We start from the raw sequence: 26,562 nt of genomic DNA on the forward strand, positions 1-26,562 counted from the left end.
TTTTTAAAAACTTATCCCATCTGAACATTTATAAAACTGCACACAAATTAACTCAGCAGATTTCTGCCACAGCCATTACTTGCCAAGAAGATAAGGTGATAAATGCAACTCCTGGAACATTGGAGTAACCGAAAGGAAAATGTAACTCCTATTTCTTTAAAATTTTGCAGTTTATTACTTTACTTCCAACCAAAATTCCCCACCAGGCATTCAGACTAATACGCTGATGTAGTGTGGAGCTTCCAACAATTGTGTTTATTACCCACAAAATGAGAAACATTGGATCTCCATTATTTAGTTCATAATGAGTAACTGTCAACAGCCAAATGATTTTCTACAGTTTTTTTTTTGCGAGCAATTTTCTGCAGAATTTCACCTCAAAGATTCTCTTTTCTTAAGCAAAATATTAGAAAGTTAAACGAACACGACTTTCACCAACATTATAAATGTAAAAGTTATAAAATTTTCTGGCACATTAAAAAAAGCAAAACGCCCTTTGTCTGACTGGAGTGTTATAGAGGCCTCAGTCGAACGTCTCACCTTCAGACAGAGATCCAGATTCTCAGTTGCTGCCTAAGCTTGCTGCTGCCAAGATGCTCAGAAATATCCAGGTGTCAGAACTGAACATTATAGTGTATACAGACATTGTGTGACTGTGGTGCTAAGATTAAATACAGTTTTTGTTTGTATTACTGCTATGATTTGTGCTATCTTTCGAACCTGAACCTAAGTTCAGTTCCACTCCAGAACCTTACCGTTATATATATTGAATTTTAGATTTCAAAAATTAAATTTCTTTCTCGTTTTTGGGTGACTAAATGATTCATTCATTTGTTTTGGTTTATTTCCACTACCTCTCTGGACCATTACACCACAGCATTAGTGTTAGTGAATCATAATAAATAGATCAGCTTGCCAAGGAACAGCATAGGAGGATATCTATATAACAGGAATGAATTTGAATAGTACATTGTCATTCTCTGGATGAGAAGTACGTCTGGAACAGGATTGCATTGATACGGATTTCAGGATTATTGCAATCTTTAAACTCTTATGTAAACTTAACATATGTATGAAAATATCAATTAAAATTACTGCCTCATTTACATGAAAGTAAAACTAATTTATTGTGCAGAATTTTAGTGCTAAAACACCAATTTTGCATGTTTAATTCCAGCATCTACTACAGATTACTGCGAGTAGGTTTAAAGGTAGTTACTCAGACTGGCAAAAGGTGGGAGATAGTGTTCCACAAGGATCGGTGCTGGGACCGCTGTTGTTCACCATTTACATAAACGATTTGGACTCGGGAATCGGAAGTACAATTTCAAAATTTGCAGACACCACCAAATTGGGGGGTTTAGTTGAGACCGAGGAGGTCCGCGACAAAATACAGGAAGACATTAATAAACTTGCTGAATTGGCGTGTAATTGGCAAATTAATTTCAATATCGATAAGTGTGAGGTATTACATTTTGGTAGGAAGAATAAGGGGGCCACGTACTGCTTGGATAATAAGAGTCTAAATAGGGTAGAGGAGCAGAGGGATCTGGGGGTACAGATACACAAATCACTAAAAGTAGCGTTAATAAGACCATTAAAAAAAGCACTGGAGAAGGTGCAAAAAAGATTTACTAGGATGATACCACAACTGAAAGGTAATACCTATCAGGAAAGATTGAGCAAGCTTGGGCTCTTTTCTCTAAAAAAAAAAGAGACCTTATGAAGGTCTTTAAGATTATGAAAGAGTTTGATTCTTTGGGAACTGGACCGACCGATCCTTTGTCCCCTTCACCGTCAGGTCGGATTACCTGAAGGTGCTGGGGATCCGGTTCGGGGGGGCCGGGGCATGCACCAAAAACTGGGAGGAGCGTATTTCCAAGGTTAAGCAGAAACTGGGACTGTGGGATCGACGATCCCTCTCGATCGTGGGCAAGAACCTGGTCATCAGGCGTGAAGTGCTCTCGGTGTTGCTGTACGTGGCGCAGGTCTGGCCCATACCTCGCTCGTGCGCCGCGACAGTCACCCGAGCCATCTTCCGCTTTGTCTGGAGATCAAAAATGGACCGTGTCCGCAGGGTCACGATGTACAAATCTCCAGAGAAAGGGGGGGAAAGGCGTGCCCAATGTGGCCCTCATCCTGATGGCCACCTTTGTGTGCGGCTGCATCAAGCTGTGCATAGACCCTCGGTACGCAAACACAAAGTATCACTACATGCTGAGGTTCTACCTGTCCCCGGTGTTGAGAAGGATGGGCCTGGCCACGCTGCCATGGAACGCTCCATCCAGTTGGACCGTTCCGCCCCACCTGTCCTTCATGGAAAAGTTTGTGCAGAAAAACACCTTTGACCACAAGGCGATCAGCAAGTGGTCCGCACGTAACGTCCTCGAGACCCTGAGGGAAAAGGAGATGGTGGATCCTGTCGGTTGGTTCCCCCAGCAGACTGTCAATGTCATTTGGCAGAACGCCTCATCACCAGAGCTTTCAAACAAGCACCAAGACCTATCTTGGCTGGTGGTGAGAAGGGCCCTTCCAGTCAGATCCTTCATGCACTCCCAGACTCTCCACCACCACGCGCTGTCCCAGAGGAGGCTGCACTGGAGACGAGACCGTCAGCCACCTCCTTCTGGAATGTGCCTTTGCAAAGAAGGTCTGGAGAGAGATGCAGTGATATCTGTCCAGGTTCATCTCGAGCAGTTCCGTAACACAGGATTCTGTGCTCTACGGGCTGTTCCCGGGGACGCACACTGAGACGGACATCAACTGCTGCTGGAAGACCATCAACTCAGTGAAGGACGCCCTTTGGTCTGCCCGAAACTTGCTGGTCTTCCAGCACAAGGAGCTGTCCTCGACCGAGTGTTGCAGACTGGCACATTCCAAGGTCCAGGACTACGTGCTCAGGGACGCACTGAGGCTGGGTGCGGCCGCCGCAAAGGCTCTGTGTGGAAAGGCAACCGTTTAGAGCCTTCCCGCCATTGTAAACCGAGGGGATGTAATCAGGGAAAAACCCCCTCGGGCAGAATGTAAAATTCTAATTGATGTCATGTAACTGTAATGAATCTGCAAGGAACCTGTAAAGAATCTGTAACGTACCTGTTATCAATAATCTGTATTGAGTGTATTGCAATGAGGCACCCTAGAGTGTCATGAACTGTAATTATGTCCAATGTGTTCATTGAACTGTACTTGATGTAACCTGCAAATTGTATAATCTGTATTGTGTACATTTGGAATGTGATATGACAACTGTATTGTATGTATTGCTGCAAATTTTATGAATAAAGTATATTTTTTGAAAATAAAATGAAAGAGTTTGATAGGGTAGATGTAGAGAAGATGTTTCCACTTGCGAGAGAGACCAGAATTAGGGGCCATAAATATAAGATAGTCGCTAATAAATCCAATAGGGAATGCAGGAGAAACTTCTTTACCCAAAGAGTGGTTAGAATGTGGAACTCACTACCACAAAGAGTAGTTGAGGTGACTAGCATAGATGCATTTAAGTGGAAGCTTGATGAACACATGAGGGAGAAAGGAATAGAAGAATATGCTGATAGGGTTAGATGAAGTAGGGAGGGAGGAGGCTTGTGTGGAGCATAAGCACGAGCATGGACCTGTTGGGCTGAATGGCCTGTTACTGTGCTGTATATTCTATGTAATTCTATGTAAGATTATCATCTTTGATAGACTAGATGACAGAAATTTAACTCATAAAAATTGAAACATTTAATAATACCTTTGAATTTTCTAATAGTGATTAAAATAACCACAGATTAAGTTTAATTTAAATGGCTACTAATATCTAATGGCTATTGATCCTGTGTTCAATTTGATTGATTATCATGATGATTTAAGGACCTGCAATAAAAAATACTTAATCTCAGCAAATTTGTGAACTAGTTCTTTCTTCACTTGAAGTAGTTGCAAAGCAGAGTCCCCATTAAGATTCTGCCTAAATATCCAGGGAAATACATGGGCAACTGGTAACTCAGATTCCACAGCAACTTACAATTCTATTAATACTTCATACGCTGAGGGCTGATTTTTTTCTAAACCCTTTGTGTATTGGAATCCCAAACCTTTGCTCTATAAACAGATTTTGTTTCACATAGCACACAAAGGAAATCTTCTTCCACTGTCTTCTATTAGTATTAAATTAATATCAATTAAGCCACAAAAGATCAAATTACATTGTTAATGTTCTTTGTAAATCAATGAAATACTAAACAGGTGGTCTCACACTTAAAACCTATTGAATAAATATCAACATTTCCAAACGCACATCTCACACATCCTTTTTATGTCTAATGTTGTTGAATATTTTATAAGTACAATGTGAAAATATTTTATACCACTCTGTTCTGGATAAATCATTTAGCACCTCAATGTCAAGCCTGTTTGCAACTGTAATCTATTTACAACTTTAACAACTGATTGATTGATTTTACAAGTACAGTAATGCATTGTGTGTGACAAATTTTACTTTTCTATTTCTTTTTCAGTTTATAGGAGTATGGGTAGTAATTAAAAAATGATGCTTTAAACAAACCTATTTTTTTTCTTGATAGTTCTTTTGCTTGGATGAAACAGTCTGAAGAACATGGGATTCCTTGAGAACAGAATGTTTCTCTTACTCAAAAGCATTATTTCCATACATGGGAGACATATATTGAAAGCCTGGGTTAAAAGACCTTTTGTCTTTCCAAATACAGTACCAGTTTCCATGATTGCAATTATTGTATTTCACATGTGGAATGAAACAAATGGCACAACTATCAGAAGATGTCTTTAACCTGTAATAATGCATCATTTTTCACAGAGTGTGACGGTGACCTTTGATTAAGAGTATTGGGTCTCCAAGTCCCACTATAATGACGCTATGAAATGGCATTGTCTAAAACCCAATTGATCTTCCATCAGACCACATTAAACCTAAGCTTAAAGATTGATTTTTCTGTTTAGTTTATTACAGCCCAGATTTTCTGGTCCTGATAAAGTCCAGAATGGCTAGAAACAAATGTACAGCTGACCAATAGTGTAAAGGACCAATTTTCTCTGTTACGAGAAGGCACCAGAGCAGGAAATTTGACAGAAATCCATTCCGCTGCCTCGAGGTGAGGTTGCATTCTGTACACATTTCTGCTGGCAAAGGAATTGGCAGGAGCCTCATTGGAACATTAAAAAGAAGGTTGTAAGTTATATACTCAAATTCCTGACACAGTGCTCTTTATGCCCATATATAATGGTCATCCAGGGTTACTAGGCTCTAAGCTCTATATGGAAGTATGTTTAAAGGGCATAATAAGGAGATTCAGTGAGCAATTTACTGGCCACTTCTGCACTGTTTTTCTTTTGGTTCTGTTGCCACTAGGGTTTCCGGAGCCTTTGGGGCAATTGTTCCGCTGCTTATTTTATCTTTCATACAGCTCCATTAGGGGCCACCAGTGGGTTTCTCCATGGGAATCCCCATATATGTAAAGTATTTGAAGGAAGATAAGGAGGACCACCAAAGGTGTTCTGTGCCTAACTGCCAGTATCCTCACATCTGTACCTGCAGAAAGAGGTGCACATACCTTGCTTCAGCAGACAATCAGTGCATGCAGAGGTTCCTATTCTCATGCGAGGCTGTGGCAATGGACTCAATGTCATAATATATGAATGGCTGATTAACTGCAATGCTGGATGCTTCAGAAGTGCCCCAATCACAGGATGTTTATGCATTCAGCGGATATTTGAAAGGCCCCAAATTGTGATATTGGTACCCTAGGCATGAGAATGAAGATAAGTACAGTAGAAATAGCATCCTTTGAATTAAATCTTTTATGGGCTGCAAGGCTACATATAGCAGACAGAACCTGATTGTTGTTAGCAGCCTGTGCAATGAAGTATTAACACACATAAGATTATATCCCACAAGAATTCTGATGGATAATCAGGAAGATGGATAATTGGAGGACAGACAATGGAGACTGGCCTATAGTTATAAAAGCAATATAATCATTAATGCAATGAAAACACTAGATTTACAGTACATTATACACTCTCTCTAGCCATCCTTAATACAGTATTAGTTTGGTATATACAGTATTTAAACTCATGGCATAAAATTCCATTTTAGTCTTCAAAATGATGTGTAAATACTGTACACATTTAAAATACCAAGTAACACTGTATCAAAAAATAATGGCTGCAATTTGACTATAAGAGTCTGCAAATTGTTCCCCAAAGAGCTTCTTTGTCAATTAGTGCTAGTTTGCTTTCAGATGTAGCTTTCGAATTCTGGTCAGAAATCACCAGCAGACAACCCACTCTGATCAGGCAGTAAGGCTGCAAAGCCTGTAATTTATTTGAACAACCATTAAAACGTTTCTCCATGAAGCTTATTTTGTTCCAATTTCCATGGATGAAGCAAAATAACTTCCACATGCTGAAGCTGTGCCTGGCTTCCACTGGGTACAGAATGTAGATGAGTTGACTATATTGACTAATGCCAAGTCCAAAACATTGACATCTTTGCTATTCCTTATGTAGTCCCCATATATCATTAAAAAAAGAGAAAGTACTACAACATTAAAAACTGTTTTAAAAGTAGCAAAACACACCAAATATCTACCTCACAGAGCGGCAGTTTAGACACCAACGCTGGAGCAGAGGGTGAACTTGCAAGAGTGGAGGGAGAGGGGAGGATATGCAGGAGTCCAGCGTCAGAAGAGCAGATGGTGCAAGCTGGAACTTAGGGATGGAGGAGGTTGGAGAGATAGGGTGGTGCGATTGGTAAATCAGTAACCGTGATTATAATATGCTCCTTTATCTATCTCATTTTTTTAAAACCAGGATCCACAGGAAAATAATAGGCAAGGTGAACCAAATTGGAGATAAGTGCAGGCAATAGAGAGAAGAAGGGGTCATTGGATTTAGCATTCAGGGGGAGAGGGTTTATAGATTGGTAGCAGTGAGAGTATAGTCAAGGAGTTGGCAGAACTAGAGTGGAGGTCCTGCAGTTTTGTAGCACAGGACAGCCCTCAGGGTTTAGCAGTATAGGAGAGGACTGTATTGCAATGGGATGGGGGAGCAGGATGTGAAGGGACTGGGGGTTCTGGAAACACTGAGGAATATCCTAATATCCAAGAGACCAAACATCATGAGTGTAGTTCCATGGGCACCTTTACCAGATGGTTAGAGGAGAATATTACATGAAAACAAAAAAAATCATGTCAAGATTGATTTAAAAAAAGTAGATTCACAAATTCCTTGAATCTAAATGATATGTGCTAAAGTAACAAACACTCTAATTAGGTCATTAATGTCTTCTAGCATTTCCTCTCACACCACACAGTCTTTGAGTACATACTCTAAGACCTATCACTTAATTGAATAAGCACTTTGTTAACTTTATACTATAATTTTTATCTAATGAGATCAGAATGCCAATGCTAGGAAATGGAACACTTTCCATTTTAGCACTGTATCAGCATTTTATACTCCCTGGCCAGGTGTAGCACAGTAAGAAGCAAGGTAAAGCTTCCATTACTCTGTTTCAAGAATGACCATAGTTCCAAAGTCAGAAGAACAGCTCCAGGTACACTGGAGTATTTTTTCTACAGCCATAATCACCTCATTCCATTCAGTGCATATAAAAGGTCAATTCAACTGGCTAGGCAAGCCTATGCCTGTCAATGAATTATCTCTAGGCTAATTAACCTGTGCACTTTGGGACTTTCAACAATGCCAGGTGCATAGACTCAGCCTAAAAGGTATACACTTTAAATACGACTATTTGATGCAGTATGCTTTCTGTAATTAGGACTTGATTACATTCATACACTTAATTAAACATCATTAAGGTACATAAAGTACCTTAAATGCAGTCAATTTAGCACCTGCTTTCATCAAACTCCAATTCACCTCTGCTTGGTCCATAATGTACTCCTATACAAATTTGGATTTCTAAAGTTGAATTTATTCTTTATTATTAATTTAAATCCTCTCAGGAATTGTCATACAAATAAAGCAGTGCCAAAGCATCTTGATGCACCCCACACTGTGCCATGCAATGTAGGCCACAGTTTTTGTCTATGATTCCCCATAAGTTCCCAACCTCTGCTGTGTTGTCATGGTGAAGCAAGAAGTAGGGGTCAGGTGGTTCTCTGGAGGAAGAAAAAAAATGGTGAATTATGCAACGCTGCCTTTGTGCACTCCTAAAGACTGGATAAGGACGGTCATCAGCAAAGGTTAGGAACCGTGTCCTTTTCAGTTGTATAAAATCTGGAGGAAATAAAAATAAGTCTTCTCATTAAGTTTGTTTGATCCAGAGTCCATGTATGATTATACTACCATGGATCTCTCCTACCAAAACTGTTAATCCCTTAATTTAAGAAACAGTTTTTTCCCCTCTACCTCCCCCTGAAAAAAATCAAACAATGTCAATTATTATCTTTATAACCACAATCCATCTTCTCCAGTTCATTTCTAAAACTCCCAATTGGTCCCAAATTAATTATCCTCCCTGGGAGTCTGTTCCATGTGGACAGTACCCCATGGGAAGAAAAAATATTTTTCTCCTCTAACCTTGCATGAGGCTGGTGAATTTTGTACTTGTGTTCCCCAGTTATATACTCATTGTTCAAGATAGATAACTTGCTCACATTAACCTTGTCTATGCTTTTAACTAAAAAGACCAGTATGATGCTTTCCTTTAGTCTTATTTTCAGTTGAGATGTTTGAGCTTTTCTTGATATCTTTGTCCTTAAGGTTTTGAATCATCTTGGCCACTCTTCTCTCAAATCTTTATAATGCATCTATTTTCAGCCACCGGTGAACAAGCAGAGTTCTCCTGGCCAACCATCAAAAACAGAATCATCTCGTTGCTGTTTGTAGAACCTTGCTGTCCAAGAACATTTGAGGTTTGGATGGACCAGCCCTTTCTTGAATTTTTAGTGGTACTCTCATTGATAAGGGAGACACCTGATTACTTATTCCTGTGGGATTGGGCTTCATCCAATTTCACAATCCACTAGCCGTTGCAAAATAGAATCCTTTCATGCTAGGCACATTTACTGTTCCCTATTCTTATAAGCATTACCCTATTATCGATATTAAAATCCATTTGCTATATCTCAAATCATCTACATAATTAGTTCAAGTCTACCTGAAGATGATAAATAATTTTTCTGTAAGTTATCTGCCTGCATAGCTTTGTGTCAACAATAAATTTAATACTACTACAAAGACATTTACAAAAATTGTGAATAGAAGGCGTCTCAGAACAAATGTGTAACATCACTGATAGTTGTGGGGCTAGCACCAGAAAAAGGTGTTGGATTGTCATAAAAACTCAACTGGTTCACTAATGTCTTTCAGGGATGGGAACCCAGCAAGGCCTACATGTGATTCCAGTCCCACACTATGTAGTTGACTCTTAATGCCCTCTTAGCCAACCAAGTCACTCGGTTGTAAACACAATCGCTGAAGGAGGCAGCCCACCATCACCCTCTCAGGGCAACAAGGAACGTGCAATAAATGTGGCCTTGCCGGCATCACCCATTACTGAGAGCTGGGATTTGTGTGAAAATGTGAACTAGGCTTGTACTTCCCATTCCACACAAGTGCATTTTCTGCTATGTAGAAGGTAGGTAGAACTCAGAGAATGGCTCTGTTGCAGAATCATGGAATGGTTACAGCACGGAAGGAGGACATTCTGCCCGTCGAGTTCATGCCAATTCTCTGCAAGAGCAATCCAGCTAGTCCCGCTCCCCCGCCCTTTCCCCGTACCTCTGCAAAATTTTTCCTTTCAAGTACTTATCCAATTTCCTTTTGAAAGCCACGATTGGATCTGTCTCCACCACCCATTCGGGTTATTTATTCTCTCTGCCTTATTCAGGGAATATTTCTCAGTATGTAGATCTTGTCCCTTTTGTGTTATAAAAACCGAACTACATTCTAGCAGTTGAATTAATCTCAAATAAGTCCATTATATAGGGCTGTATCTCAATATAAACTTCAAGATTTGTGTTGTTGAGCTTCTGTGCTAGTAATGCTTCATTTTGAAAATCTAAATGGTTTGCTCACCTTTACCCTATAACCTCTGCTTTTTGTCACCAATCCCTTTCTGATGAGATGTATGTAACATGTTCATTAAATCTGGTTCATGGTAACTGTATACACTAGCCATGAATTGCTTCTGTTTTGTTCTCATGACTACTCTGTAAATAGCTTAGTGGGATATGTATTCAAAAGATTGAAAAGTATTTAAGAAGAGTTACATAGAATTACATAGAATGTACAACACAGAAACAGGCCATTCAGCCCAACAGGTCCGTGCTGTGTTTATGCTCCATACGAGCCTCCTTCCTCCCTACTTCATCTAACCCTATCAGCATATTTTTCTATTCCTTTCTCCCTCATGCGTTTATCTAGCTTCCACTTAAATACATCAATTCTATTTGCCTCAACTACTCCTTGTGGTAGCGAGTTCCACATTCTTACCACACTCCTGGTAAAGAAGTTTCTCCTGAATTCCCTATTGGATTTATTAGTGACTATCTTTTATTTATGGCCCTTAGTTCTGGTCTCTCCTGCAAGTGGAAACATCTTCTTTATGTCTACCCTATCAAACCCTTTCATAATCTTAAAGACCTCTATCAGGTCACCCCTCAGTCTTCTCTTTCTGGAGAAAACAGCTCCAGCCTGCTCAATCTTTCCTGATAGGTATAAGCTCTCAGTTCTGGTATCATCCTAGTAAATCTTCTTTGCACCTTCTCCAGTGCCTCTATATCCTTTTTATAATATGGAGATCAGAACTGTTCACAGTACTCCAAGTGTGGTCTAACCAAGGTTCTGTGCAAGTTTAACATAACTTCTCTGCTTTTCAATTCTATCCTTCTAGAAATGAGCCCCAGTGCTTGGTTTGCTTTTTTTATAGCCTTATTAATCTGCGTCGCTACTTTTGATGATTTGTGAATCTGTACCCCTGGATCCCTCTACTCCCCTACCCCATTTAGACTTATTATCCAAGCAGTATGTGGCCCCCTTATTCTTCCTACCAAAATGTAATACCTCACACTTATCTATATTGAAATTAATTTGCCAATTACACACCAATTCAGCAAGTTTATTAACGTCTTCCTGTATTTTGTCGCAGTCCTCCTCAGTATTAACAATAACCTCCAATTTGGAGTCGTCCTCAAATTTTGAAATTGTACTTCTGATTTCTGAGTCCAAATCGTTTATGTAAATGGTGACAACAGTGGTCCCAGCACCAATCCTTGTGGAACACCACCTCCTGCCTTTTGCCAGTCCGAGTAACTACCTTTAACCCCTACTCTCCATTTTCTGTTTTGTAGCCAGCTTCCTTGTTCTATGATGAAGTCTATCACATAAAATACTGTACTGTTAATTATGTAAAGCACAGAAAATTTGGAGGTATGCACATATAAAACATTTCTGCTTGGTTAAATGGTTGAATAGTTAAGAATAGGGAACGGCTGTGAAGTGTCAATGATGTGATGAAGGCTGGCTTATCACACATGGACATGAAGGCTCTGTATTTGAACAGATGGTTTTTCATTATGTATAAGAGAATATCTGTATCATAAAGTGACCAGCCTGGTGGTGACTTTGACAGTACAACTAGGTATATAGCGTATGTATTAGTGTTTCATTAGTTACCGAGATATAAAAATGTTTAAAACCCGAGGGTTTCGTAAATGTACATTTAATTAATATTTATGAAACCCTTGGGAAAGGAGTACGAACTCCTAACTGGAAAGGCTGTTAAGAAGAATTGAGTGAAATCATGAAGATTTTGGCAACTTTGGAGAAAAGACCTGCAGGCCAATCTATAGCATAGCAGTCAGGAATAAAGAAAATACTTGCATTCATATAGCACCTTATCACATCCTCAGGGAGTCACATCCAATTAATTATTTTTTGAATTGTAGTCATTGCAGGCAAACACCGCAGCCAATTTTGTACACAGCTAGATACCACAAACAAGAATTGAGAAGAATAAACAATTAAACTATTTTTGGTGATGTTGGCCAGGAGAACTGGGAGAACTCAATGCTCTTCACAAAGTGCTGTGGGATTATTTGCATCCACTTGAACAGGCAGGTGAGGCCTCAATTTCACATTGAGATGTCTAAAGATGGCAACGTAACACTTCCTCAGTGGAAGAAAGAAAAGTTCTTATTCAGATAGTTCTTTTCACCATCCTGAACAAGTAAATGCAAGAAGAAAAAAGAGCTTTAATTATAAGGCACCAGATAACTCCTCATCAAAGAGTCATCTAGAGGTTTACATGCCTAGGGAATATCGGATGCCTTAATCACCCGAACCACCTTATGTCATAGCAGTCTAGATTACACCAACTGTTATACAAGCCATCTCCCTTTTTGTATACTAAGTACATTATTGAGTGAATGGGCTAAACATTTCTTACTAAATCAAAGAAGAAGCTAGACAATGGAATCATAAACTAACATTTTTATTAACACTTATGTTAACATGGCCTTAATACCAGTACTTGAGGGTATGTAAGGTACTTAAACAGACAGAATTGTATAGCTGACAAGTTAACATCTTTAAATACAACTTCAAATATCTGTGCACTAACATAGGCCTGGAATTTCCTTGGAGCTGCCACTCCCACCGTAACTTCGCCAGAAGTGCAGCAGAAACTCCAAGGAAACTTAAAGTTATAGTGTAGTCTACGTCAAGTGCAAAACATTTAATCTTGTCAAGGGGAAGACTTTTGTTATGAATACTCTGGTAGAAAGCCATGGGGCAAATTACCAAACATTTGTATTAAATACTATTGTGTCCTCTGGTTCAGTTACATCTCTCGAACTTCTTGTGCACAGCTGCTTCTAAAATGTCTTTAGTTTCATCATGAATTTCTGAATGTTTTTCTTTCCAAACAGCGCTTCAGTAGGGTCAAAATTGCTTCAGTCATTAACATTTTTGAGACAGAAATGGTTAACAAAGAGCTGACTCCAAATCCTGTACAAGACTGGTTAACTCTTTATCTAGTGGATAAATTGTTTTGCAGGTATATAGAGCAATATTCTATTTAAAACATTTTAAAATCTTATATATTGTACTTTAAATGGCAGATGATTATAGGCAATTTTTTGTAATACTTGCTTGGGGCTTTTTTTTTGGAGCTGCTCAAATACTGGTTAGATTGCTACAAAAGGGAGATTACCTGAAAATGTACTCGTATTTCTCAATCCATACTTGTTCAACATTTAATCATTTTAAGCAATGCTGCCTCACACTAGCAATTCTAAAAATCTGAACAGCAATTAGGATCAAATGAGAGCTATTAATTTACAAAGATTTAGGATGCATAAATCCAGTGGAAGGCATTATCCCGCAGTTGCCTGCTTTGTATACAGCAAGAGCTAGATAAAACCAATTTTTTAATGAATGTACATTAAGTCCAAAAAGTGGCTTGTCTGACTTGATAAAGAAAAATGCATGATACCAAAACCCAACATATTTCCTGCCACACACTTGATAATACAATTACTTGAGAGAATTCACATTTTAAGTTTAAGACTGCAGAGTAATTTTGTATTCAAACTAGTCCTCATCATTAAAAAAAACATTTAATAGGGCTTTAATCCTTGGATCATAAGAACTGAAACCATGCAGAACAATTTAATGATCAGAAGAAATTTGAATATGAAAACAACTTTCATAGCCACATATTTAAATTTTTCCATGATCTGTAATGCAAAAACAATTCAACATGTGACTATTTTCATATTATAATTAGTTCAATCAGTAATGTGGCATCTTTTCAAACACTCCAAAATGAATACCATTAATAATCAGGGCCAATTTGATTATGAAAATGGGTGGTATTATGGAACAGTGATAGTTGCAGATTCTCTGCAAAGTTAGTTGAGGATTTTTGGCTGAGGCCATCTCCTGAGAAAATGCATAATGACTCAATACATCTTCGTTCGACTGCATCATTGCCACTCCTCCTCCACAAACCAGCTGAGAGCAGCACAGGTTCAGAAACAGATCATGTATCTGTGCACCCTTCTGGCAGAGGAGTGATGGATGCGCATATTTTGGGTAAGAGGAGGAAATAATAAAGCTCAGATGAAATAAATAATTGAAATAGAAGGGAAGGACGGGAGAAGTCCAACTTAAGACGTTAGCCAAAAATATTTTTAAAGTAGCTTTGCAATTTCATACCACACATTATGTGGCTGAAGAATTTACTTCATTTGGATGTCACATGGCCCTAAACCAGACAGATTCATATGCATTTTAACAAAAGATATATCTCTCTATAATAACAAATTTACATCTGCCCATGCAAACTTGTCAAGCTGTAATTACACCCTGCCACCAGTGGTTTTGCACCTCCCACTCCTTTGCCTGAACTGCAGACTCCTAAAGCTCCAGCCAACTCTCCTCTGCTTTCCAAATTGCCTTAAGTTTTGATGTTTAGCTGTTAAATAATAATACAAAATCAAAGCATTATATGAAAATAAGGCCAGAATGTATGATTTTAAAATGCAGACTGAATTACGTCTAGTCCAATTATCCCCACCTTCTACCCTGCTTCACCTGAATTCTACACTTGGATTTGATTCCTCATGTGCAACACCACAGAAGACTGACTAGTGATGCATTAAAAATCCTTTTGCGCATAGCTTGCACTTCCTGTAACACCCCTATTATCTTGACTCATCAGGAGAAACACCATGGGACAGCTGCTAGTCCTTACAAAAATATATATAAACTACTTTTCAACGTGTTCTGATGGTTGGGGAGAGAGCCGGAGGAAGAGACTAATTCTCCTGACTTTAATCCCTTGGTAAACTCCCACTTGCTAGATATTTTACACAATTTACAAGTTCTTACTCCCATCACACTTCACTATGATATAAACTGTACGCATCAACATTCCCTATCCTCCTGAAAGCTTTCGGGAGTTCAAGAATTCTTGCTATATAACAGATTCAACTGAAATTGAAATTTTTCCTCTGAAGATGCAGCAAAGTTTTTTTTTTAAGACAAACCTTTAAATCACGGCTGTGGAAAAAGACTGGACATAACAGGTTCCTTTCTTTCTAAAATGTCACTATGAAGTAGTCCAAAAACATATTAGAACCAATTGACGGGTTGAACAGAAAAACAGACACGAGGTCGTTTTAAGATCTTCTTTGCACAACTTGAGATAAAAGGAATGCTTTTCAGAGGTAATAGTCTACATTTCCTGATGGATCAATAATATACTGTCTTTGCAGAATTTATAATTATATACTTAGAATTGCATTTCACCTTCACATTCCACAGCCAGACGAAACCATGTGGCAGCTACTTTAAACACATGGGAACTCGTATACTCACAAAACACCTCGAAGAACAGTCTGAAAGACAGTTAATCAGCAGGCACATTGATAATCTATAAACATAAAGGAAAGACAATTATGGTCTGTCTGTGTTTGGGCTGTTTCAAACATCCCAGTGACGTCTGGTTCAAAGCGTCATTAATTCTAATTACTTATTTTGAATTAGGACAAAAGCAATCTCTATGATTGGATTAGTGAGTTTTATTGTCATTTAAAATATTTGCATATTAACGATATTCTTGTTCCTTCAAAGGTTTACAGTTGACCTTTTTTCTATAGTCAATATGCTGGCTTTCGAATTAATTCAGAATTTTTATTTTGGGCATGATGTTTTAGAATAAAAGACACAATTAAGTAAAAAAAACACATCATGGACAAAATATTTTTGGTCACATTCCAACTGATTAAAAGTAATGTCTACTCTTATTTTCTGCAATCTTTCAAAATTATGAATAAGTTGTCAGCAAATTAGAATAATTACATAGTGGAAATGTTATGGTCAACCTCACTAGTGGATAATATTCATCAAAATCATTGCTGATTATGACATCAATGGTATCCCATTGAATGTGGAATTTTATTGAATCGTACAGCAGGGTGGCCATTTGGCCCAACACGTCTATGCTAGCCCTCTGAAAGCAGTATCCATTTTGTCTCATTCCCCTGCCCTTTTAAATGTTTCTTTTTCAAATATTTATCCATTTCCCTTTTAAAAGCTATTATGGATTCTGCTTCCATCATTGTTTCTGGTAGGGCATTCCACATCCTAACAACCCTTTGTGTAGAAATACTCCTAACCTTTTTATTCTTTTGGTGATCTTAAATGTATGCCCTCTAGTTAGAGTTTCACCAATCAGAAGAAATAGTTTTTCCCTATTTGCTTTATCAAAACCCTTCATAATTTTGAACACCTCTATTAGGTCTCCTTTTAATCTTCTCTGCTCTAATGAAAAGAACCCATTTCTCTAGTATCCAAAATTACCCTCCCATTGGATTGGAAGAGTTTCTGAATAACTCCTGAGCACTGTAGATGCAAAGGAATTGTATAGATACTGATCATGTTGGGGATAAATTCTGAATTCAAACTGTCTAACCTCCTATATACCATTAATAACCAGGAGGCATAGATTTAAAATCATTGTTGGGAGGATTAGAGGGGAGCGGAAGAAATTTTTTTTCACCCAGAGGGTGGTAGAGGTCTGGAACTCACTGCCTGAAAGGGTGGTAGAGGCAGAAACCCTCATCGCATTTAAAAGATGCTTGGATGTGCACTTGAAGTGCCGTGACCTACAAGGCTATGGTTCAAGAGCTGGAAAGTGGTAATAGGCTGGATAGCTCTTTTTTGGCCAGCACTGGCACAATGGGCCGAATGGCCTCTTTCTGTGCCGTAAATTTCTATGATTCTATTTATATATTTGTGCAATAGCAGACAGTATTCACCTTTCCTGAACTATAATTATACTCATGTAAATGAAACATCAACTTGACTTTATATAGCGTCTTTAATGTAGGAAAATTTGTGCTTCACAGGAGCATAATCAGACAAAAATTGATTCGAAGCCAAAGGAGGCGATATTAGGACAAGTGGCTAAAAGCTTGGTCAAAGAGGTAAGTTTTAAGGAGGGTCTGAAAGGAGGAGGGAGAGACGGAAAGGTTTAGGGAGGGAAGCTTAGGGCCTAAACAGCTGAAGGCACAGCCACAATGGTGGGGGATGCACCAGAGCTCAGAGATGGGCGAATGCACAGTTCTTGGTGGGTTTAAGGGCTGGAGGAGGTTCGGGAGATAGGCCATTCAGTTATTTAGGTGAGAATTTTAAAATTAATCAAAATGCAATTAGGAGTTAAAATTAGGAAGAGGTACAACCCACCTACCTTGTATCTATTGACTTGCCACAGAACTACTTTAAATTTCAGTTTCCTTTATGTTTCATTACTCCAGTAATTACAACATAAAAACATTTTCATTGGTACTGACTGCTGGTACCAGGAACACCCACACACCTTACCAGTTCTAGTAAATTACAAACACAAATCTAGACCAGCAGTACAATTAATATTTGGGGCATTTAATGATGTTGTTCTGGGGACTGATCGGGAGTGTAAAAAAATAAGCCTTAGAATCCACATCGGAACAAATTATGCTACGAGATCACAGCCAAAATTTATTAAATGGCATGTACAATAGTACAAGTGGTCTAATGAAAAGCGTGTGAAAGTTTAATGGCATCACAACTGCAGAGATAATAAAAATATCCCCATAACCACTAAACCAGGACAAGCAGTACATTATAGTTGACCATCATTACAATTGTGAGCTTGGCTCAGGGGTAACTCTTGTCTCTGTGTCAGAAGGCTGTGAGTTCAAGCTCCACTCCAGGATTTGAGCACATAATTTAAGCTGACCCTTCAGTACCATCCTGAGGAAATGCTGCATTGACAGAGGTGCATCTTTCAGATGAGATGTTAAACTGAGGCTCAGCCAACCTGTTCAGGTGGCACTATTCAACAAAGAGCAGAGAGTTCTAGTGGAAGTTCTGACGATAGGTCTTTGACCTGAATCATTAACTCTGTTGCTCTCTTCACGGATGCTGCCTGACCTGAGTGTTTTCAGCATTTTCTGTTTTTATTTCAGTTTTCCAGCATCTACAATATTTTGGGGAGTTCTATTGTCCTGGTTAACAATTATCCCTGAACCAACACCATCAAATGGATTAAATGATCATTTATTTCACTTGCTGTCCGTGGAACTTTGCTGTGCACAAATTGGCTGCCACATTTGCCTGTGTAACAGTGATTATACTTCAAAAGTAACTCATTGGCTGTGAAGCACTTTCGAATGTCCTACGGTCATGAAAGGTGCTATATAAATGTAAGCTTTCTCTTTCTTAGTTTGTCATGGTCATTTCAAAGCATAAACTTGCTGTGCAAGAATACAGCCCAACACTGTCAATAATCCAGCCAATGTTCCCGCATGGTTGAATACTGTATTTAAATTTAAGTGTAAGGACAGAAATTTAAATGACAACTTTTCATACTTATTGGGTGATATTTTTGAACAAGTAGTTATTGTTAACCTTCTCCATCCAGATAACCTGCATTATTCCTCAATCACCTACAGTAGGGCCCTATAGATAGTATTAACATTTGTATTGTAAATCCCAAACAATTTCTTACAATATCTTTGTGACAAACCATTCAATTAGGTTTTCAAACCAACAAGAACATCTCCAAAGCTAACTGGTATCATGTTTAATATACCATTTCAAAAATAAAAAGACAGATTTCCTTTATTTGTAATCAAAAATAGACTGTAAAGAATAACACAATCAGTGCAAAAACTTTTTATTTCAATTGAGAAAGATGAAAAAAAGGCAGTTGCAGTCCTGATTGTATTATTCATTATATTGATGTATCATGATATGCCTCAATTATTAATGGTAAGCAATTGCATTTGCAATTGAAAGACCACAAAGGGATATGTACCTACAGCAATTCACTTCTCCAACATTGTATAAAAGCAAAAGTCTAAATGTACATTTGTAAAAATGGTGCCATCACATAACAAACAAAACAATTTGAACACAACCACCACTAACCTGTGGGGTTTTAGGGTACTGACATAGCAAACTGGAACAAATTTTCTTGGGCATGTAATCAATTGAAATGTCCATATCTTGCTGCATGAGGAATTCAAATAATGTCAGATAATGATATAGTTTTTTTTTTAGAAATGAGACTTAGCAGCAATACCACCAAGTAATATGCTCTCAAGTTCAATGACTTTCTATAGAAGGTTGAATCTAAACAGAAACTAAGTTTACCATGGCTTTTTTAAAAATAAGGTCCCTACTACAAATCTCAAAACCTTTTCTGAAGACCACAATTCAATTTTCTGACTGAAAAATGCTTCCACTCAATTGTGGAATTTAAATGGTAGCAAGGAAGGTGGAAGCCACAGCAAAAACCTTCATCAGCCCCATTGTGGCATATCAATTGTATGAGTCGTCATTATACAGTGTCACCGGGGTCTAAATTACAAAAGGAATACATTTGATTTAATCACACCTCTCAAACTTTGTTTCTGTAGGAGCCAAATGCTTCAAACAGATCAAAGGTTTCCTGAGAACCAAGCCAAATGGAAACGCCTCCAAGCTTATTGAATTAAAGAGTCACTGACCATGAGCATTTTAGGTGGCAACTTCAAAATATAGTTGTACACTGGCAATCAAGTTGATAGCACAAAATTAGAGCAGAATGATTTAATTTTATTCTGCTCCAATACCACAGGTTGCAAAACACTTTTTTTTAAAAAGAAAAACAGTAGCACTATGTAATGTAGATCATAGCACAATGTTAACCATAATCACAGGCTGCCGCCACTTTTGGCTTTATTAAAGGATGCAGAATACTATAAAACATGAACTCGAGTTGATTTGTTCAAAGAAACAAGGTTATTTAATACACTTATAAAAACGAAAAATACATGTTTTTGGCCTGTGCCCAATAGTGACTACAGTAAAGCATTATATATATTATAAAATAAACAGCATGTACAAAACAAATTTCTCAAAAGAAAAAAAAACAGGTGACTGAATTGTTCAGGTAAAAATGTTCCAGATTGTCCATCAATGAAGCAAAACTAGTTTTCATTTCGTTGTCTGGAATAAATGAAACAATCCACAAATTGGCAGTTTCCAGCCATAAAGAATGGTCAACTTCATCTTGGAGGAAGATGAAAGTAAAGAAAAACCCTCAAAAGGTGAATTTTATTCTTAAAAATATACACCAGTCATTAGAACTGAGTTGGTATTGGAAAGAGTCTTCAAATTATATGTTCTCCAGTCTGTCACTAAGCTCGCTTGTATTAATACAGATTTCCATACAAAAACCAGGGAAGAGTCACCCTCTGAGCAGAGAGATAAAATATGACGGTCTCAGTCTCAAACATGTTTTGGCAAGGGTGCTAGGCAGCAGATCGCCTGCGTATAATGAACACTCCTCTATGTAGCTGTCCTAGATATATACGCATCTTGGTGCTGTCACTTGTCTTCCTCACCCATATCTGCAAGAAACAAAAAGTACAATTGAATCAATACTATAAAAAGAAGCTTAATACATTCTTTTCATCCAAATCACAATGGGGGTAAAATTCAGCTTCTGCAGAGGTGCAAAACAGGCAGGTAGTGGATTGGCTGCCCGCTATACCCCCCACCGATTTTCCTTTTGATTGAAGTCAATGGAAAGGAAAATTGGGCAGGGGTTACAACGGGTGGCCGATCCACTACCACCCATTTTGCGCCCCAAAATTGAATTTTACCCCCAATGTCTGACATTCTAAAAGTTAAAGAGCTAAAAATACTTAACAGTTACTACCATATAACAGCACTTAAGCATATTTGCTTAGTTCAAAAGGTATTTTTTTGGCAGTACAGAGCTGGAGCCCATTAGCCAGGTAGTTTTACAACATATAGGAAAAAGGATCAAGAGATATTACAGCCAGGGATAAAATAACTCCAGAACACACAAATAAAACCTAATACGTTAAAAAATAAAACTAAACTTTGGCTTTCAGCCCAAGGCATCATTTAATTACCAATAGATAAATAATGCTATCACTCACAGGTTCATGCTGCTCCCAATGATTTAACACTGCAAGCCCCAGCCCTTCATATTTAATTGCTATTTTTTAATCTGTGGTGGTTCTGCACATTTTAAATTGGCTCCATTTTAATTATCAGACTTCAGATTTGCATCTGTGGAATGTCTGGTCTACTCATGAAAATTGTCATTTTTTCCCCTAAAAATTCTGAATTAGGAGTAGACTATTCGGGCACAAGCATCTTTTCCTCCAGTGGCTGGGAGTTATGAGATTTATAATTTAGACACCAGAATTTCAATTTGCCAACTAGTGCTTCACTCAAGTACAATGGAAGTTTTCCCTCATTCACAATTAACCACTTTTCAGTACATTTGCTGCAAAGTTAGCATTTTCTGCAATGACCGCAACTGAACATTCAGAGATAGATCATTTAGTCAAGAACCTGTGTTGGTGAAAGTTTTGGTGTTTCAACTCACCAAGTAACTGCATGGAGTAAAGAACAAATGTTGTTTAGAATGAAATCAGCTGTTCCTAAAGAGTTCAAATTTCAGCACTGCTCTTACACTGTCTGGTACTGTAGAGAACAATGGAAAACCATACTTCCAATAAAGCATTTAATTCTGGTGTGGGCTGCTCTAACCTTATAGTGAATGCATTGTTAAAGCATTAATTCCAGTTCAGCTACATGAAGACAGTCTCAGGAATTCAACTTTTTTTTGGTCTGCAAAGTATGCAGTTAGTTTGAGAGTGGACTGACAATGCAAAGCAGATAATGTAGCAAATTCTTTGGATTAGTTTTAGATAGAAGGAGAGAGAGAGAGAGAGAGAGAGAGAGAAATTGCATTTATATAGCGCCTTTCACGACCTCAGGACAAGGATGTCCCAAAACACTTCACAGCCAACAAAGTACTTTTGAAGTGCAGTCACTGTTGTGATGTAGTGAAACGTGGCAGCCAATTTGCACACAGCTAGGTTCCATAAACAGCGGTGAGATAATGACCAGTTAATCTGTTTTTAGTGATATTGGTTGAAGAATAAATATTGGCTAGGGCAGCAGGCCGAACTCCCCTGCTCTTCTTCGAATAGTACCATGGGATCTTTCATGTTCACCTGAGAGGGCAGACGTGGCCTCAGTTTATGTCTCATCCGAAAGAAGGCACGTCCAGCAGTGCAGCACTCCCTAGGTACTGCACTGAAGTGTCAGCCTGGATTGTGTGCTCAAGTCTCTGGAGTGGGGCTTGAACCCAGAAGGCACTCAGAGGAAAGAGTGCTTCTTATATGCTCTCCTCAGGGATTGGTGCATCACACAGGAAAAAATATTAGCCAAGGATTTTCATATCTGCGCTCACTGGCTCGCAGTTTTCGGCCCATTCACTTTAATGGGCTGGCAAGCACAGAAGCAGTAAACTCTGGCCATTATATTTAAAAATTCTCCACAAGCTTACATATATATATATATTCAAATTGCCATTCTAAGCTATTTCTAAATCTCTTGATATGAAATGAAAAAAAAAGCCATGCCCCTTTCCAAGTATCACTAGATGGAAATGGTCAATAAAAAGATCAAAAGTCAATAAATAAATAAGATCTACTGATAAAAATTTGGACTTTAAAAATGTGACACCTACATAACTACATGGATTTTGCTACATTAAAACTGACACAAATATTTATCTTCCAAATGAATTAAAGATACATAACTAGATTAAGATCTATTGTTTTGCCACTGAAAATTGCTTTGACCTTTACCATGTCAGGTTTTAAATAGAAGATACCTTAGTCAAAATATCTGTCAGAATCCAAAAGCATAGAGGCACACTGGCCAGAAGAAAAAAAAAGTACCTCATTTGTTCCAACTGAGCTAATTACACAGCTGATCTTCGTATTCTCCTTGGATTCCAGGTAGATAGCCTGACTTTTGTGATACCTATAGAAGAAATGGCAACATTTGTAAGCATATCTCAAATTATTGCTTTTAACTAAAACATTCCTTTTCAAGCCCCACTCCCAGACCCGAGCTCATTATCTCGGCTGGCACTCCGCAGTACTGAGGAAGCGCTGCATAGTCACAGGTACTGAGATGTTAAATCAAAGTTTTGTTTTTCTATTCTGTTGGTTCAGGTGGGTGTTAAAGGTTGAAGATCTTTATTCAAAGAAGATCAGAGAGTTTTACGATATCCGGTCAACATTCCTCCCTCAACTACCATCAAAAACAGATTAACTAGTTATTCATCTCCTTGCAGTTTGTATGCCTGCATGACAACAGTTACTGGCACTTCAAGACAATTCATTATCTGTGAAGCATTTTAGGGCATTCCTGAGACGTGATGAGAGGATATATAAATATAAGTCTCCTGTCTTTCTTTTATGAGTTTGGTTACAGAAGCAGATGCCACTCCTACATTATCTAGTTTAACAAAAGTAATAAACAAAATTTCTCCAAAGACCCCCTTACTGGAACAGCTGGTGAGTTAAACTGTAGAATCGTCCTTCTGACAAATGGTACTATTGTTTGGAGGAACAAGTTTAAAAGTATGTATAAGTACGGGAAGAACCTGCCCCACCCAGTCATCAATGCAAGTATGCAGAGTTTTGAATAAGCAATGTAATGGCAAGTACTTAGTCTCTTTACCACTAATAGAAACAGTGCTTCTCCTTTTTGGCAGCCAAACTGAGCTAATCTGAATTGGCTACCCTTAAGGTCCTTCTCCACTCAATCTCCATCATACATCCTCAAAAGTAGACAGGTGAGTAATCCACTGTTTAATTTAAGCCATTACCAGCCTTGGGTTAGGTGCTACAAAACATGCAAGTGCAAGCCAGAGTGACTCACCAACTTTTTTCCTTTCCTTGTGTCCACTTGGTACCTCTCCCCACCGACATAAGTGAAATTAAGAACTTATGGATATTCTACCCTTATGTGGTACAGTTTATTGGAACACTAGCAACACTGAAACAGAAATGCACTTGTGGATCCTTCTCTCCTCCCCCACCGATATAGTACAGTTTATTTTTGTGAAACTATAATACTACTTCTGATTAAGGCTTAAAAATCATTCAATCCAAGTACATGTTTCACACAATGATACAGGGATACCAAGGTCTTGAGACCCTCTTACATTCCACTCTACATCTTTCATTAGTGGAAATTCAATGGAAAATGATTAACAGTGGCCTTGTACTTCACAAAATGCTTCAAGACCTTTGACTTTGTTTTCATGCTGTGCAATGGCTTGCTGGTAACAATACCACTATTAACAAAAAGGAGCTATGACATTAGTCTGACTCATAGCAGGCATTGGAAAAAATTCCTATTAGTTTGATGCTCTTGAAATTTGGAACTGTCATTTCTTAATTCTCAACCAATGTCTTAAAGCAGGGTACATCTATGGAACTTCAGGTGATTTGAAAACCAGAACACATTTCAAGGAATTTTGAAGTTAAACCCAAAATTAAATCTGTATATCCTTGCCATTTTTTCAAGAATTATCATTTTAAAATGCTTAACTTGCAGATATTCATTAAAAAATTTGGAACGATTTAACATGGTTTGTTGAAGCTGTTTCTATGCAGTTGGATAAGTGTTTGAGGGTTGGAATATAAAGGGGAGGAAGTTATGATACAGGTGCACAGAGCCTTGGTCAGACTTCATCTGGAGTATTGCGTTCAATTTGGGTGCCGCACCTCAGGAAGTGTATATTGACCTAAGAGTGGGTAGAAGGCAGATTTACCAGAAAGATAGAGAGGCTTAAAGGGTTAAATTATGAGGACAGGCTGCATAACCTTGGGTTGTATTGTCTTGAGTTTAGATGGTTTTGAGGTGACCTAATAGAGGTTTTTAAAATGATTCGATAGAGAAGCTATTTCCTCTAGTGGGAGAATCCAGAACAAGGGGACACAATTTTAAATTAGAGCTAGGCCTTTCAGGAGTGAACACAGAAAGCACTTTGTCACACAAAATGTGGAATTCTCTCACCCAAAAAGTTGTGAATGCTGGGTCAATTGAAAGTTTCAAGACTGAGATTGTTAGATTTTTATTAGGTAAGGTTTTCAAGGGATACAGATTAAAGGCGGGTAAATGGAGTTGAGGTGCAGATCAGCCACGATCTTAATGAATGGCGGAACAGGCTTGAGGGGCTGAATGGCCTACTCCCGTTCCTGTTTTACCACCAACAGATGAGTCTTTACCTCAACATACAGAACATTAATCAGCCTTTGGACTGCCTGTATATCCAGGAAAATTACTGTCTCCTTAGGTCAGCCACCTTTGTAAATTTTCAGCTCATTCACCATGATGCTGAAAAAAAAGACAGTAATAAAGCTACTTCAACACGGGAGCTGTTTTATACCTGTAATACTATTCTAATTGCATCTTCTTCTGATTTGCATTCTGTTTCGGCTACATAGTTCAACATTCAGTTGGCTTTGTTGACCGCATGTCTGCATTGGTTGGACATGTTGAGTGTCCAGTCTAAGACTATTAAGCTCCTTTCAACTTCATCCTTACCTACTTCAACACCATTCATTAAGTATATGTGTTTTGAAAGGTTAATTTTCACATTCAATGCTCAAGAGTAATGAAGATAAGATGACATGGCCAGATAAGGAATGTCACAATGCTGCAGAAGGTGGGGAGTAGTCAGCAACATCAAAGAAAAACAGCTTAGATATCCAGCCACAATACAAGGAAGCTATTCACGAGGGCTCCAACCCGGGTGTGGACTTGAGGCCAGAAGCCCAGAGCCAGAAATGCAAACAAAAGCAAAGTTGATGAAGGAATACAGTGAAAGATGCAGAGCTGATGGTTACTACCTGGAAAGAGCTTACATGCCTCAACAGGAAAAAGGATATCTGGCATGAGTGGGTTACCTCTAGTGTTGTTTTTGACACAGAGATCGAAGTTAAAGTAAATCAGTATCTTCACATATTATTAGAGGTCTGTTTATGAAAACTGCCATTTTGCTGCAAACACAACTTGAAAATGTTGCGAGCAAGTCTGAATCTTAAACAGCCATCTGATTCAAAGCCAGGAAATTGAGGAATACAGATTAAGAAAGTAAAAGCCATCTGCTGCCCTCAACTGGAAAAGGAGTAGAGTTACTACTTGAAGATTACTAAAGCACCGAGAGAGGTAAAGTGTGATCTAGAACAAAAGGTTGCTAATCAGCTGTATATGTGGAAGAATGGCTCAGTGTACAAGCCACATCTGTCTATGGTATCTAATGGTTAACTAAGTTAGTGCTAGAACTATTATTTTGGAGCATTTAAAAGTTGTTTAGCTTTAATTGTGAAGACAACATTAGGATATTATGTCAACAGGATGATTATACAGGTCTGGACTTTATGGGGTTGTTGGGCACTTGGATCAATTGAGGAACTTGCCTGACAAGCAGGATGGTTCTCTTCATCTGCAAGGCTGCTCTCTCCTGTAACAGGAATTCAAGGAAAGTTTTGCACTCTGAAATAGTCCATTTCCTACAACGCTAATATACTAAGTTCTGATAGCCCCCAACTCACAGCATTGCTGTTTGAACGTCATGCAATCTCTGAGAAAACAGCCTTATTTATGGAAGTATATCAGCCAGCT

At 38.4% G+C, this 26,562-nt stretch overlaps 1 protein-coding gene across 1 annotated transcript in view; it reads right to left on the reverse strand.

The window, feature by feature from the left end:
• Positions 1-19,808: 19,808 nt before the first annotated feature.
• suds3 (SDS3 homolog, SIN3A corepressor complex component) overlaps positions 19,809-26,562 on the reverse strand; it is a 40,838-nt gene continuing 34,084 nt past the window's right edge. Inside the window, exons 11-12 of the mRNA XM_068005687.1 lie at positions 22,818-22,902; positions 19,809-20,438 (exon numbers count right to left, since the gene is read on the reverse strand). Coding sequence (XP_067861788.1) covers positions 20,340-20,438; positions 22,818-22,902 — 184 coding nt within the window. The 3' untranslated portion in view covers positions 19,809-20,339. The remainder of the gene's footprint in view (positions 20,439-22,817; positions 22,903-26,562) is intronic.

This window comes from Heptranchias perlo, chromosome 25 (genome assembly GCF_035084215.1).
Source record: "Heptranchias perlo isolate sHepPer1 chromosome 25, sHepPer1.hap1, whole genome shotgun sequence".
Taxonomy (NCBI): Eukaryota; Metazoa; Chordata; class Chondrichthyes; order Hexanchiformes; family Hexanchidae; genus Heptranchias; species Heptranchias perlo.